Source organism: Strongylocentrotus purpuratus, unplaced genomic scaffold, assembly GCF_000002235.5.
Source record: "Strongylocentrotus purpuratus isolate Spur 01 unplaced genomic scaffold, Spur_5.0 spur5_scaffold_3, whole genome shotgun sequence".
Lineage (NCBI taxonomy): Eukaryota > Metazoa > Echinodermata > Echinoidea > Camarodonta > Strongylocentrotidae > Strongylocentrotus > Strongylocentrotus purpuratus.
This window is the reverse complement of record NW_022145609.1, coordinates 22,879,200-22,895,658: the sequence shown is the minus strand read 5'-3', so window position 1 is coordinate 22,895,658 and position 16,459 is coordinate 22,879,200. Positions and strand designations below refer to the sequence as shown.

The window sequence follows — 16,459 nt, the reverse complement described above, 5'->3', positions numbered from 1 at the left end:
CCAATACACTGGATCATACTTTAATTACAGTAGGGTTAGGTCACTGTGATGGTCTGAAATAAATAATAATCATTTAAGATTGAACACTTGTGAGGTTGCATGCCGTTATAATCATGTAATTTTTGCACCGTGAGTGACGGTGCAAAAATTACATAATTATAACGAGCGGAAAAAAAAAACCTGGTGGGGTTTTATGCTCAATCTTGTTCATGAAATACTGGAAAGACCTTTAATAATTCAAAATATAAATATTGAAGCTTAACGCGAACGAGCTTATAGTTGGAAGAATAAAAGAAACAGTTGCTCTTATTGCTTAAATCGCTTGGATGTGATTCGGCGCAAGCAGACGTCTCGATTAACTTGTATTTCGCAATCTCCTGCATAATTTCATCCAGGCCATGCCATCGACCATGATTCCGTATAGCCTGGTCATGTCATGGGCGCGCGCGCGCGACCTTCCAGCTGTGCATTGTTTGTACCAGGTTAGCTTTTTTAGGGATATAATACCAATAAATGTGAATCATTTAGTTATTCTATTTTGTTAAAATATATAAAATTAAATATTTTATTTTATTTTGAAAGATAAAATTTAATAAGAAATTATTTAACAATTTGAAAGCAAAATCTAATTTGATTTTCTCTTTCGTGTATCAAAACGGCAGTCATTATTTTGCGCCATTTAGTAAAAATTCAAGAGACTCACCACCCGAAGCGAAATTCTCGGTAAAATAATATCTTCCGAACCAGAAAGAGAAATCTTACTAACTTGTATGTGATCATACATTGCCAGTGGACATGTGAAGAACTTTTCGTTACAAACTTTGTGAGCTAATCCCTAAAGACTCTATATCCTTCAGATATAATTTATCGTATATTTTCGAGGAGGCCGGATATTAATTCAGTGCTACGCCTGACGTTCTGCCGGCTTTCACACTGAACGCCCGCTGAAGTGACGTGAAGCGCTGATGGAAAGATCTTAAGATAGACAAATACTTTGACTTTGACAATTGTTTCCTCCATATTTCTGCGAATGATTCTTGTTTGGACGACATTTAAGACAGAGGGGGGTTGTTTATAGATTGATATGGCGAAAGTCCAAGTTACAAATGTCACAGTTTTGGACAATCCTGCGAACTTTCTGAACCCTTTTCAATTTGAGATCACATTTGAATGTGCAGAAAATTTGACGGAAGGTGAGTCTAGTCGGTCTAATCAATCTTTACTCCTAACGACCTAGTCTACATACATCATGCACATCATGACATAAGTCCTATCAACTTGCAACTGCATGCAGGTCTGCAGCTAAATATTTACTCATGTTTTTAAGAAATATTCAGGACTAAAAATTCATGCATCATTGAGTTTGATTGAATCACCGACTTGAGCCGAGCTCAGCTCAGCTCAGTGATTCAATCAATGTCAACTCAATGATGCATGAATGAACTGAGCTGGCTGAGAAGTGATAGAGTGAGACTCTAAAATTAAAAAGTCTCTAGAGTCTAGGCCTAGACTTGTCTAGATTATAAATTTCCATTTGGTTTGTCATTTGTTGTTTATTAAACAACTGTCTTCTCGGGCTCCTTAGAAAATTGATGTCTTGCATTACCCACGCATAGACAGTAGGGGCGCTGGTCCGAGAATGAGGATCGTCCTCATAAACAAGGATATCCTCATAAACGAAGACAAAATGTGTCCTCAAAAATAAGGGTCGTCTGCATTTTCGAGGACGTTTTTTTTCATCAGCGCTCTGGGGGTTTCATGTTACAGAACGCCCCGCTGGCGATGCCAAAAATGGATTCCCCGGGGGAAAATAACCCTAGTTGTCCGTCTACTTTTATGGGTTGTCTGTCTTCCCAAGGATTTATTGCTCATAATGTGAAGGTCTCTGTACAAAGTCAATGTAAATTGCATCAAGAAAATCATTGCAGAATCCGTTTTTTGCATCGCCAATGCGCCGATCAAAAATATGAAACGTCTGCAAAAATGCAGACGGTCCTTATTTTTGAGGACGCATCGGTCAGTGTTAAAGAAGACGATCCTCGTTTATGAAGACGATCCTTATTCTCGGACCAGCGCCCCTACTGATAGATAGCTGATAGATCTACTTTACTTGAAGAAATTAGGCCCGGCCATAGCTCATCAAAACACCACTAGATTTCATTCCTTGAACTTGACATAATGATTGGATTTGGAGAGTTTTGAAATGAAGTTTTGTTTAAAAAAACTACAGGAAAAGCTTTAAAATCTGCCCATTTAATTAAATGGTGTGAGTCTTGTTGAGATTTTGGATGAAGTTTGGCCTAGATCTAGAAAACAATGATGTAGTCTAGATCATGTTGCCCGCAATGAAACTAGACTTAAAGGAAATGTTTTTGATACTGAAATATCCATTCCTTATCAAACCAATCAGAGTCTCTGTAATTTGTATACTAGAGGCGGTCAGTGGAGCCAGATGTATTCTCAGTGAAACAACCGTCCATATATTATCAGAGACTGACGCTTAGTTTAGGTCTAGACTAGTTTTGATATTTTTATCTTAAAATGTTTCTACCTCTCTCTCTTCCTTCTTTCTCCCTTCTTTCTCCATCTCTCTCGCTCTTTCTTATTTTTCAAATCATAGATCTTGAATGGAAGATCATCTATGTAGGCTCTGCAGAAACAGAGGATTATGACCAGACGCTGGACTCTGTTCTGGTAGGCCCAGTCTCACAGGGCAGACACATGTTCGTCTTTCAGGTTGGTTCTTTTAGTTTTAATCTTTTAAGCCAGGTGTTTTTGAAGTCATGCTCTCAGATTTGGCCAAGTTAGTCCTGCAAATACAGTCTGCACACACAAATCTATACCAGAATATACCTTGAATATACCTTGAAGTCCACACCTCGCCATCGTGGTGATAAAGATCCCGTAGATAGTGTGGTGTGGCAGGGTTAAGGGGGTCCCATGGGACCCATTTAAAAACCCAGGTTGGATAGTTGTTGTTTGAAGCTTAGGAGTGCCCTTTACTTTTTTATAAATCAGATTTGAATTGGTGGATAATGTAAGGCAGCTGCTTAATAACTAGTATAGTATTAATGACTGCTTTGAGAAACAAAGGGCACAAGGTATATACAAATACGTGTGTGGAACTATGAACGGGCTGAAATGTGCTCAGAATTCATGTAATACATCTATTAAATGACTACCGGTACATGTATAACAGACAAGAAACAAGTCAAAGGTAAGGACAAGAATCAGTGCTTATCAGAAATTTTGCATGAAATACCATCAGGAAAGCTATCTAAATTTGTCAGAAATTAGCGACAAAGCAAACGCACCAAATTCAGCGCTGCAATGACGCACAAAATGGCGTAGAATTCAACTTTTCATCCACCAAATGAATTCAAACACTTGCATTATACAATCTTCAATACCTGTATCACCGTTATCGCAAGCAATACAAATCACAATCTATATCTAGACCTAGATCTATGTCTAATAATAAACGTAGGGCCTACCCTGTTGGTGTTCTTTCTGTCTAGCGACCAATTCTTTGCACACGCACAATGTATGGTAACCGCGATCGCTCAAACCAGTTTTTTACGCAAGGCTGAACTATTCCCGGTAACTTGAATTTTACCCTCAAACTATTACATGGGCGTGGCATTTTACGTTTATTTACGGGAATGGCGAAAAACCATGACTGCAATTTCGTCCAATCAGATGGCTGGATTTCATGAGTGAGGTATATAATCTATTATAACTCATGATAATAAGAATAAAATAATACTGCGGACTGATGTGTAAATTCATTATGGAAAACAAAAAGCTCTACATTGAGGAAATAAAGAAGAGCTCTGGCAATATATTTTTAAATTTTTTAAAGATCTAATTGAAAGGAATTTGTGCTTTAACGTAAATTTTCAATAACAAATAGTATGTGAATAAAGTGATTTTTGTTCTGTAATGTTTTGTACAAAATGATTAATGAAACCTGCTTTTCGGGGGAAGATGGTGTCTGGCCAGGGAAATGCTGTACATGTACATAGTCGAGCAGAATTTTCTTTTTTAAGTATGCGTAAAATTTGAATATGTTAGTAAACCGGTCTATTCCACTGCTCCCTCATTTTTTCTTGCAGGCTGAGCCACCCAAACCCGCCCTGATTCCCCAGGGGGACATCTTGGGGGTGACAGTCGTCCTCATCACATGTTCCTACAGAAGTCAGGAGTTCATCCGAGTGGGTTACTACGTCAACAACGAGTACTCCGACCCGGAGCTCATTGAATGCAACGAATCGGAGAAGCAACCTACCGTCCCTCAGTTTGATAAGGTTTGTTATTTTACTCTGCCAGGAAAAAAAACAGCTTTAGGCTTGTATGATCATCTCCATACATACATACATGCATCATGATAAAGTGCGATAGGTAACTTGGAGAAGCAACCTACCGTCCCTCAGTTTGATATTAAATGTTTTTTGTTTTTACTCTTCCAGAAAAGAAAAAAACTTTAGGCTTGTATAATCATTTCCATACATACATGCATCATGATAATGTGCAATAGGTAACTTGGAGAAGCAAACTACCGTCCCTCAGTTTGATAAGGTTTGTTATTTTACTCTTCCAGGAAAAAACACCAGCTTTAGGCTTGTATGATCATTTCCATACATACATGCATCATGATAATGTGCGATAACTTGGAGAAGCAACCTACCGTCCCTCAGTTTGCTCAGGTTTTTTGTGTTTACTGTTCTAGAAAAGAAAAAAAACTTTAGGCGTGTTTGATCATTTCCATACATGCATCATGATGATACGTGATAGATGCCAACAAGTTCCATGAAGCAAAATTGAATATAAACAAAAATTATATCAATCAGATATGTCTCCTCTCCAGCAGTAACTTATTGCTTTTTACTCTCCCCTTCAGAAAAATAGCTTTAGGCCCGTATGATCATTTCCATAGGTGCATGTTAATGTATGATAAATGCCATCAAGTTCCGTAAAGCAAAATTGAATTGAAAAAAAACTACTGGTATATCAATCAGATATTTCTCCAGCAGTAAATTATTGCTTTTAACAAAGATACATGTACATATTGTTATAAAGAGTTTTATAGTGCCTTGATGTGCTATTGACAGAATTGATAAAATAAATTATATTGAGCATACAAACTGGAACTCCCTGGCAGTGTAAAATACAAAGAGAAAGTTACTTCTCCTTTTTTTTGTAGAATCAATGAATGTCAATCACTTGATTGAGGCTAAGGTCAACAGATCTTTGAACAGCATCAATTTTTTTTTCCTTCTCTTTTCTGCTTCCATTTAAAACAACTTGAATTTGGCATAAATATTCATAAATGAACGACACACGCCTTTAAGACTAAGACAACAACACAACAACAACACACATATTCTACATCTTATTTTCATCAATTTAAGGTGAGATATCAGTTTAGGACCAGATTGAAAACGGACAGTGCTTGATACTAACAGGTACCCGAGACACATGATGGGCACCCAAAATAAAATTCCAGAGCCCCCAATAAAAAAAATATAGAAATAAATGACATAGGGCTCATGCATACCAGTACAGACCCCCCAAAAAGCGCAATCTAACCAAAAAAGTAAATGTGAACCACTAAGTGAAGTTGTGACTTGTTGATCGAAACAAAGGTCTTATTATTAGGACAAGCGTAAATAGTATACGGGAGTGGTGGGTGATTTAGCTGTGGTAAGTTAAAAAGGAGCTCTGGTAAAAAAATCATAACAAAATAGTTAAAGCCCTAATGCACTACTTATGTTATAGCTACTTGCGCCCTTTATATAGCAAACAATGCCTAATCGGTGCCTGTTGGTCCCCCATGATCCCCCTTTTTCTTATGTTAATTGAGAGTTGATTTGATGAGATAACCTCCTGTGAGTTACCTTGCAGGGAGGTCTAATCCCCCTGGCCAAACTTGTGCAGACAGGCTCTAAATATCATTTTGAGAAAACACTTGTACAACACGAAATCCAAAAGTAAGTCCCGTGAACAGAAAAGTATTATTTACACGTACTGATTAGGACTATAAAGCATTGGCAGATGATTAGACCAGCGTTTTGTATCTAGCAAAAAAAGTGCATTTAGTGATTTTAGTCATCACAGAGTAAAAGAATGTGCTAGAATATTCAATTAATTTTGCTCACTTCACTTCACTTCATTTTCAGGTCATGAGAAACATTCTCCACTCCAAGCCCCGCGTGACCCGTTTCACGATAGACTGGGACGACCCACCCCTCGTCGACTCAGAGAACATCGCCCCCACGGCGCCCAACATCCAGCAGGAACAGTCGACGTCGTTATCGAACGGCGCCAAAGACCACATGATGAAGGCCGGGGAGTACGTTGCCGGGCCAAACAACACGGACAGCAACAGCAGCATTCCCGATTACGTCCAAGACATGGAGTGTCATTGAGATACGTGCAAAACTAGCTCAGTTAATTGCGAAACGAACCAGAAACTTTTTTGGCATGGAACATTTTCATTTTCATGCCGGTTCACGAGTGAATGATGCCAATGATTTTTGCTATCCAGGTGAATTCACGGGTATCGTTCACTCGTGAATTGGCGTGAAACATTTGCGCATTGTTATTCGGGACAAGCAACATGCGTCAATTGCTGAATTGTGTTGTTAGTCATTCTTCTTGCAGCTTGCATGACCTTTCCAGCAATCTAGACATTTCGTGAAAATTTACAAAAGTTTCTGGTTTTTAAAGTATTAATATTTTGTAAGACCTTTGTGTGTGGCCATGGTGTAAGAATGCTTACATTACACTGTTGTGAAGGACTTTGCATGTTACTTTCACCGATGCCATTTATCTATAGGTGCCAAGAAGCATATTATGCAAATATCTAGCACTCAAAATCCTTGTGATTGTATTTATTGGATACAGAATTGTCCATTTTTCGGACTGGTGGGTATGGTTTTCTAACTTTTCATTTGTTGTTTCTCATCACATTAATTAAACGTCCTTTGGCATGACATTAATCCTTTTTTTGCCACTCTCCACTCAGGTGTTAAATGTACCCGGTAGGATGCAAAAGTCATTGTTTTTTAGCTCAGAATTACGAGCGTCTGTTTATAAATGGCGCCTGGCTAGAATGCCTGAATCCGATGACTGAGATAATATATATCTTAAAAGCACTTAAGTAGAGACACCAATGATGTATTAAGCGCTATATAAACCTAGAATATAATTATTATTATAATTATTATCTCATCATTTTGGCTTCCAAGAAATATGCTCAGGGTTAACGTGGCACACCCATGGGGCATTTGTGTAGTGCACTGTTTTACTCCCATTTCCAACATGATTGGGACCTATGTGGGACCATACGACTCCATGTTCAGCTTATGGAATAGGTATTTATTGTAAACGCATTCTATGATGTGTTTGCCTGTAAAGATCTTATAAATTTACCCGTCCATGCACTTCTGTGATGATGTTATGGCTCGTTCAGAGTGACAGAGGAAATCAGCATATTATTTTTAAAACGTCATATATATATATATATATATGTGTATGTGTAATTGCGCACAACATGTATGAGACAAAGGTCCTGTGGATACTCATTCTCTGCGTTTCAAGCTACAGTAACGTGAAACGTCTTCTTTTATGTCACTAGAAAAAGGGTCCGGTTTTCTGCGTCGCGTGACTAAATCTGGAATAGAGGAGCAAATGTCTATGAAGTATGACGTGCACCTTCTCCTTGAAGTTGCAAATTTCAGGTGACAAAAATAATTTTCATGGCACAGAACATGTAGAAAATCAATGGCATAAAGCCAAAAAAAAGTTCATGTTTATGGCTTAATATTTGAGTTCATTCTGTTGAAAAAGTAGCAAAAAGAAAAAAGAAAGAAAGAAAAGCATGAAATAGTGCATTTATTGTTTGTGTAATTGTGCAGTGAGTCTAGTCTTGTTTCAGTTTTCAGTGTTTTATATCAAATATGTTTCAGCGGACAAAGTTCATTAAAACATGGTGCCCTATGAATATACATGCAGTGAATTCATCCCACATGTATGTATTGAAGATAATTTTTTCTTTCTTTATTTTAAACATGAAATCATGGGAGTGATTGCTTTCATAACCCGGTATGACATTTCGAGATATCTGTAATATTGAACAACTACGACAAGTACCAGTACAGAGCATGTTAATATTGAATTTAATTTAAGACTGTATGTTGTATTTTCAAATGCTGCAAATTAACAGACTGAATTTCACAATAGTTTTGATCAAGATACATGTATAAGGCAATTGAAGTACATGTGGTACATAGAAAATGCTGGTTGTACAGTATGTAACTTGGACAAGTCGGACAGAATTAGTGATTTATTTGTTTGTCCTTCACAACTGTTGGAATGAAATTTGTAATAAATATATGTCGTTATCCTCCCAAATTAACCATAATGGCATGATTGGCATCAATTGAAAAGAAATATTTGAATGGTATCAAGTTCTCATACAGAACCAGTATTGATAATGATAACCACAACTTTTTCAGATAACATTGCAATACTGTAGGTAATGTTTTACCATCAAATTGGGTTTTGTGATATTCAACATTACAACACAGGAGTAAACTTAATTTGGAAGTAGAAAGTGTATAAATGTCCAGATGGTATTGTAAAGAAAACTTTTGTGAAAGTGCATGCACTTCCCTCCCTGCCACTGTTTTGTATTGTAAGACATTCTGAACTTATTGCATGCTGGGACCCCCTGCAAACCTAATCTTAGAAGAAATCGCAATGGTGCTGGTCTGCAAAATGAAACCTGGGAACTGTCTAATAGCACAGAAGTTCCCATCGATCATTGTAAATTTTATATTTTTCTGTGAGGAGCCAGAAGGGCTATAACTCAGTGTAAAACGCCCTTCTGGTTCCGAAAATACAATGTGTAGGACATCATAATACATGTACATGTGAATGCTAAAGAGATTGAAGTCTCATTCGATTTGGAACATTGTTGGACTGAGCTCTGTACATGGTCTTTCTTCGCTCTGATCGAATGTGAAGTACATGCATTTGCTTGTGTATTCTAATTCTATAAGCCAGTCGGACTTCAGATTGTATGCTGACGGATGGTTTATATTCTGCACCTCGAGTCCTATGCAAAACCTTGGTAGTATCACTTCATATTAACTACGTGTATGCATGATAGTTAGATATTTGGGGGGATGTTTACGGTATGATCTTTGAAATTTCTCAAACTTGGAACTTAAAAAAGGGCAATCCTTGAAAGAGCGAGAGAAATATCACAAAAACATGTGAATGCGTGTGTAGTGATTTTGCAAAATTTGGGTGCTTAAAAAAAAATATGCATTACCTAAACTCAAAACCATGTTTTATTCAAATCCCATATTGTACCTGATTTTATGGAAAAGGGGTCATATTATGTGGATATTTTCTTAAAAGTATGTAAAAAAGGGGTCATTTTTTACTTGGCTAGTGATCATGCATTACTCCTTTGAATATGAAGCGACCGCACAGGGTGCATAAAGCAGTCAACTTGATGAGGAGAATTTAATTGTTCCATTACCAAACCCTTCGGCATGTACCATTGCTATTTTATTCTCAAAAAGAACATTTCATGGGTCAAAAGTATTGCATTTGAAGGCCAAAGAGAGTGAGCTATTATTAATTATGAGAACACTATAGTTTTCTGTACATACTGTAAATCATTTCTTTTTGTACATGTTAATAAAGATCAATAAAATGTGGTCAAAGAAGAAAGATGTCAAGATGATTCATATTTTTTATGCCTCCGCCACCGAAGGTGGTGCCGGAGGCATCATGTTTTCGGGTTGTCCGTCCGTACGTCCGTACGTCCGTACGTCCGTCCGTACGTCCGTACGTCCGTCCGTACGTCTGTACGTCCGTCCCGTTTGACCGTTATCACAATATCTCAAGAACCATTTAAGATTTAAACTTAAGACTCGGGAATAGTATTTATCACCATAGGAAGACGATCTGATTAGATTTTGGAGTACGTAGGTCAAAGGTCACAGGTCACAGAGGTCAACTTACGAAATTCCTTGTATTGAGTTTGTTAGCGCGATATCTGAAGAACCATTTGAGATTTAAACTTCAAACTTAAGGATAGTATGTATCACCATAGGAAGACGATCTGATTAGATTTTGGAGCACGTAGGTCAAAGGTCAAGGGTCACAGAGGTCAACTTATGAAATTCCATACATTGAGATTGTTATCATGATATCTCAAGAACCACAGGAGATTTAAACTTCAAACTTAGTGATAGTGTGTATCACTATAGGAAAACAATCTGATCACATTTTGGAGCACGTAGGTCAAAGGTCAAGGGTCATAGAGGTCAACTTATGAAATTCCATACATTGAGATTGTTATCATGATATCTCAAGAACCACTGGAGATGTAAAAACTTCAAACTTAAGGATAGTATGTATCACCATAGGAAGACGATCTGATTAGATTTTGGAGCACGTAGGTCAAAGGTCAAGGGTCACAGAGGTCAACTTATGAAATTCCATACATTGAGATCGTTATCGCGATATCTCAAGAACCACTGGAGAATTTTCACTTCAAACTTAATGATAGTATGTATCACCATATCATAATATCTCAAGAACCACTGGATATTTAAACTTCAAACTTAATGATAGTGTGTATCACCATAGGAAGACAATCTGATTAGATTTTGGAGCACGCAGGTCAAAGGTCAAGGGTCACAGAGGTCAACTTATGAAATTCCATACATTGAGATTGTTATGATATCTCAAGAACCACTGGAGATTTGAACTCCAAACTTGTTTAAATTGCTCTATGGCGGAGGCATCATTTTTGACTGCGCGCAGTCAAAATTCCATCTAGTTTTTATTGTGCAACAGGTTAAGTGAAAGTGGTGATGAAAATGTCTCTGTAAATGCTCTGAACTTGAGCCAACCGCTTCGTTTCTGTGCGACTTTAAGGTACTAAACATTCTCCAAAGATATCTAAGGAAGACATCGTAAAGAGATTATATCATGAGATTATATCACGGGAGAATGTGCCACAGGGTTGGGCGGTAAATTACGGTGGTAAATACCGGTAAATACCGTCCGGTAAATAAGATGCGCGTCTGGTAAATATGTAAAAAACAGGAAATATGATTTTAATTATCTATTTATAAATTAGCCTCATAACTGAAAATATTGTTCTAAAATAATTAGGAGCACAATACTCATAGAAGGAACACACAGATTTATAAAATCCTCACTGCATACAAAATTGTACACACCCAAACAAATGACATTTTGTGCTTATGCTAATTAATAGGTATTCATGAATATGGTAATTAGCAACCCGATTTTGTTCAATTTTTCACTGATTTTATTCAAATATCTTAAACTTTACAATAAAAGTAACTTAGTATGAAGGTTTTGGTTCCCTTTAATGAAGAACATCATATCTAGATTAGGTGTATATTTGGTATCTTTTTCCTGTATTTTTTTCCAGCATTACATAATTACAGACATAGACAAACACACGAACAAACACACGCACACACACACAAATAGTACACACAAGAGCAACCATACTCACCACCATTGTTATTATGTTCAATATTGGACAATCCCTATGAACAAGTGAGTGGAAAAATATATTTCCCGATATTTCCCGGTATTTCCCGGTAAAAAGTGGTAAATACCGCTTATTTCCCGGCGTCCGGGAAATAAGCCTCCGAAGCGGGAAATATGCCAACTGTGATGTGCCATAGGGCCTACAGTGAAACCTCGTTATAACGAGGTCCTTAGGACCCTTTTTGTATCAGGAATCTTGTTTTATCAGGATAAAAACTAAAGAATACAAAAAGCTGGGACCAGTAAAATCACCTTGCTGTAACAGATACCTCGTTATAGCGGAGCTCTTTACAATGAGGTTCCACTGTAATACTAGTAGGTTACAGTACAAAGAATGGAAGTGATTGGCTCAAGATAATTGGACTTAAACAGACAATTGTAGAAATCTATGATAAGGTCACTAAACCTGTCATTTTACAGATCACTGTTGTAATGATAATGAGAAATACTGGTCATGAAGAGATTATATGAATTGTCAATTGTTATAATGACATGGGGTGGGGAGCTTTCTTTTGTTTATTTTTCTTTATTTCATTGAATTCCACCCCTAGTTGCCTTTTATCCTTTATTTTTCATTCTTTCTTGTCACGGTTTCGGGGGGAGTCGGACCCCTGCCCCCCCCCCAAAAAAAAAGTACAGAACTGGACACTGATACAAGTACATGAGATTCAAAACTTAGTTCAAAATTGTGAACTCTTTCTAGTCATAATTGAACTATGAGAGCCTTTCCAGAGTACTCCTTCAAATGAGAAATTGCTATAATTTTTCAAATGGGGGGGGGGGGGGGGGGAGAAAGAGTTCAGAAGTAGATGTATTTTACTAAACCACATTTAGAAATTCTTATCACTAAATAAGAGATTTATCCCTCATAGGAGATTTTTTTTTTAAATGATGAAATATTCTTCTTGACTGTAAGGTCCCCTTCTGCTGGTGTGGTGTGCCATTTTTAACCATCGTTACCAAGGCAAATCAATGACCTCATCTTTTACTCTCTTTTCCATCCATCTCTTTCTCTTCATAGTTCCTTCCTTCTTTCACACATCCCCAGTTTCTTTACCATCTGCAACATTTGCTGAACAGCAGGTTGATTACTGTCTATGATGTACCCATTGATTCTCTTGTGTGAATCAATCTATAAAGAGATCCTAGTGATCATAACTTAAAGGGAAAGTCCACCCCCAAAATAAGTTTGTTTCGATAGAGGCAGAATAATAAGAAAATCAGGTGAGTAAAAGTTTGAGCAAATTCTGAATGAAAATAAGAAAGTTATGAATTATTGAAGTTGTGATCAATCAAATACAAATTGGCAACTCTGTGACTTATTATACGAGCTCTCCTTCATTTGCTTTGTGCATAATATTCCATAAAATCATGTTTTCTTCGTTACTGATGACGGAATATATATTTGTTCCTTGCAGGGGGAGTATAGAAACATATTTGCAATTATTATATTTAGGGTGCATGTATGGTTGAAATTTTTCTTGAGGGAAAATGAAAATTTTAGATTTTTTTAGTACTGAGCAAATGGAAGTTGAGCTTGCATGATATGTCATAGAGTTGCCAATTTGTGTTTGATTGATCACAACTTCAAAAATCCTAACTTCCTTATTTTTAATCGGAATTTGCTCAAACTTTCACTGACTTGTTTCTCTCATTTTTCTACTCCTATTAAAACTAACTTAATTTCAGGGTGGACTTCCCCTTTAATGTCTTCTGACCTCTGCAACTTCAGAACAGACCAGGTCATAGATAGCACATGGTGCAAATAACCCCAAATATCCACATTATCAATCACTGCCAAGGTGACGGAGATGCTTCATGAATCTACCTTCGTTTGCCCTCTAGGAAAGAGTACTTCCACCCATGCATCATACAATGCACTGTTGGTGCATAATAAATGATTTGAATAAATGATTACATAACTTTTATAAAACACGTCTAATTTCGTGGCAATGACCTTTATCTGCCCGCGTTCATATAGTATCTACAAACTGGCTTATATTGATCTCTCTGCCTCATGACCCTCAATTTTAACCAGCTCATAGCAGATACATATTTGTTTCTGAAAATATTTCAACTAGGACCCTGTGTTATAGAGCGTTGATATTAATCGCAACTCATACGCGATTAATATGAATCACAACTATGTACATGAGAAATAGGGGATAGCATTGTGGACTTGCGATTGATTTGGATCAAATTGGATCAATCACAACTCTTTATAAGAGGGAGGCCCAGGGCCCCACATTGGGGTCCTGATTGAGTCTGTATGCTTATGAACTGTGTTGAAACTTTGACATGTTGGGGTCTAGATAATTAGATTCAGGGCATTCATGTGTCCTGGGAACTTGTTAATGTCAAAATCCCCTCAGAAGAGCAAGAGTGACAACAGATAGACAGGAATTACTGGCAGGAATTATTCAATAGCAGAACCCTTTTCTGCTCTACATACTGTTCTACTCAAAATAATGTCCTGTTATCCTTGTTTTGCCTGGCAAAAATCATCCAATTACCAATCTCCAATAACCAACACAAACAACAATCCGTTTGACCAAGTTTAACGACACAGCACGCAAGTGAAAACACAACACCATTCCGAAAGGTTTTCAAGTCAGATCGACCTTTATTTGATATATTTTTGTGTCCATGGTGGACCCACAGGCAGAGAAATATGCCCCTTTTCATTTTTAAAAATTCTCCAGAGCTACATGCCAACAGTGGAAACAAAGACCTTAATATAAATTATAACCATTCATGCTGTCGGCAAGGTATAACAAGTACCTACAAACCACATGCAGATTGATTTGCAATAATACAAACACTTTTGACATAATCTAGTGAACACCAAATGTACAGTTTCATGAACATCACGAATAATTCTGATTTTTAACTCATCAATTCTAAATAATCATTTAAAAAAAAAAATTGTTTTCAATACCTCAACAACCTGTACTTCTTTAATACCCCTGTTTCCCTAACATGTACATCACTGCCTCAATAATACAAGAAGAAAAAACAAATCATAATAAACATCAAATACTTTTTTTTCTCATTTTTTAAGATATTCACACTTTACAAAGATAATTGTGGCTATAGTGCAACAAAGTGTTTTTGCTAGAAATATACAGTGATGATTAAAAACCTTTCATGGTACTTTATTTTCAGTGACATTACTTGTTTTCGACTTGTACAATACATTGAATTTCATGTGCGTTAACACGACGTGGCCTCTGCAACTGAACGAGCACACGAAAGAGTGTGGCCACTACTACGTCTTCCAATTAAAACAAAATGATGAGAATACAAAGTCCAATAGAAATATCTACATTTCTTGAGCTATACAAAAAAAACAATATTGATATAAATGTATTATTCAGATGCTACAGTCGATTTCTATTGTGAACGATTCCTACAGCTGATATATGTTCTAAAAAGCTATGATGTATAGGCCCATAGTGAAGGGAGTAGGAACACTCCCACTGCACAGCATCAACATTATCAATATATGAGTGGTGCACAGCTCCATTTCAACCAACCCGATACACAATAGGCAGAGTTGATGCCTGTCTGTATAGTGTCTGAAGATTTAGAGCATGCTCCAATTTTCAACAGAATACCATGAATAATAGAAAACGTCTAATTATGATACTGAAATAACCCTACAAAGACACTGAGCAGCATGCTGTGCAGTGGGAACAGTACATACATGTACTAGATTCTAGGTTTAAAACGCACAGCTTTACGGATAAGCACCACAAGCTAAAAAACACTGAAGTAAACAGGCCATTTTCGTAATGTAACCAAAATGAATGCAAAGTCTTTGTGAAGTGCCTCAATACGAAGTATTTCATTCACCTGATAGGAATAATAGCATTTCAATAGACAGAATCAGAACTGCATACATTAGTTGTAGCCAGGTAGGACAAACATTATGGATTGCCCTACCTAGCAACACTAAATATATGCAGTTTGCATTCTGACCATTGAAATATTTTTATTCTTATCAAGTGAATGAAATCATTTGTATTGAGGTACTTCACAAGGACTTGGTTACATTACGAAAATGGCCTATTCCCTTTGAATACGACCCACAGGGCCCGTTTCCTCTGCCCCTGTGTACGTTAAGTGCCACATTTTGCAGGCTGCATGTGCACACACGGACAGCTTTGCAGTGCAAGGATGCTGACGGACTGCTTGCATGTGCATCACCACAACCAGTATCACATTCTGAGAATAAACAGCAGCAGCAACGCTGTGATAACATGTTGATTCGTACATAGTACATGTATGATGTAAACATCATCAACAGTGTGTGATATATAAAGGACTAAATATGTTTGAAACAATAGCCTCCAGGTTTACAATAACTTGGTATATGTTTAGTATTCATCTTCTTAAATCGTATACCGGTAAGCATATTCATGGAATAGTAATGTGTCACTGGCCATTTGACTCACAACAGACATGTACTTTTAACATAATGATGTGACAAATATTATCTTGAACGAAAAGTTTCTATCCAAATGGTTAATACTCTTGTTACCCAAAGTTGACTTTCTTGGTGTTTAATACCCATAGCATTAATATGTATACCCCTTGAAAACAAAAACGATTACCCAACAACAAGTGGAATTTTAACCTCCTAGCATGAAATGGAAGAAGTAAGACGATGATGGGAACTTGGAACACTACAAGTGCAAATTTGCATCTTGCCAGCAAGATAATCAAAAGGTCATTAAGTAAGGTATTATAAATGAATTAATATATTGTTTTCTTTTTCAGTGAATAAGTATCCTGAATAATCTGTGACTTCTATCTTATGGGGAAGTAAACAAGGAAGCTTCTA

General features: G+C 37.0%; 1 protein-coding gene across 1 annotated transcript; it reads left to right on the top strand.

Moving 5' to 3' along the window:
* Positions 1-1,008: 1,008 nt before the first annotated feature.
* Positions 1,009-9,747, top strand: LOC589136 (histone chaperone ASF1A). Its single transcript, XM_788786.4, has 4 exons — positions 1,009-1,193; positions 2,621-2,736; positions 4,116-4,307; positions 6,180-9,747. The coding sequence occupies exons 1-4, from the start codon at positions 1,085-1,087 to the stop codon at positions 6,426-6,428; spliced, it is 666 nt and encodes a 221-aa protein (XP_793879.1). The 5' UTR covers positions 1,009-1,084; the 3' UTR covers positions 6,429-9,747.
* The last annotated feature ends 6,712 nt before the right edge of the window (positions 9,748-16,459 follow it).

Bases quoted from the DNA above. Each gene is read 5' to 3' on its own strand.
- LOC589136 (XM_788786.4), top strand. From the start codon at position 1,085: ATGGCGAAAGTCCAAGTTACAAATGTCACAGTTTTGGACAATCCTGCG. The intron at 1,194-2,620 runs GTGAGTCTAGTC...TTCAAATCATAG, and splicing joins TGCAGAAAATTTGACGGAAG to ATCTTGAATGGAAGATCATC. The intron at 2,737-4,115 runs GTTGGTTCTTTT...TTTTTCTTGCAG, and splicing joins GACACATGTTCGTCTTTCAG to GCTGAGCCACCCAAACCCGC.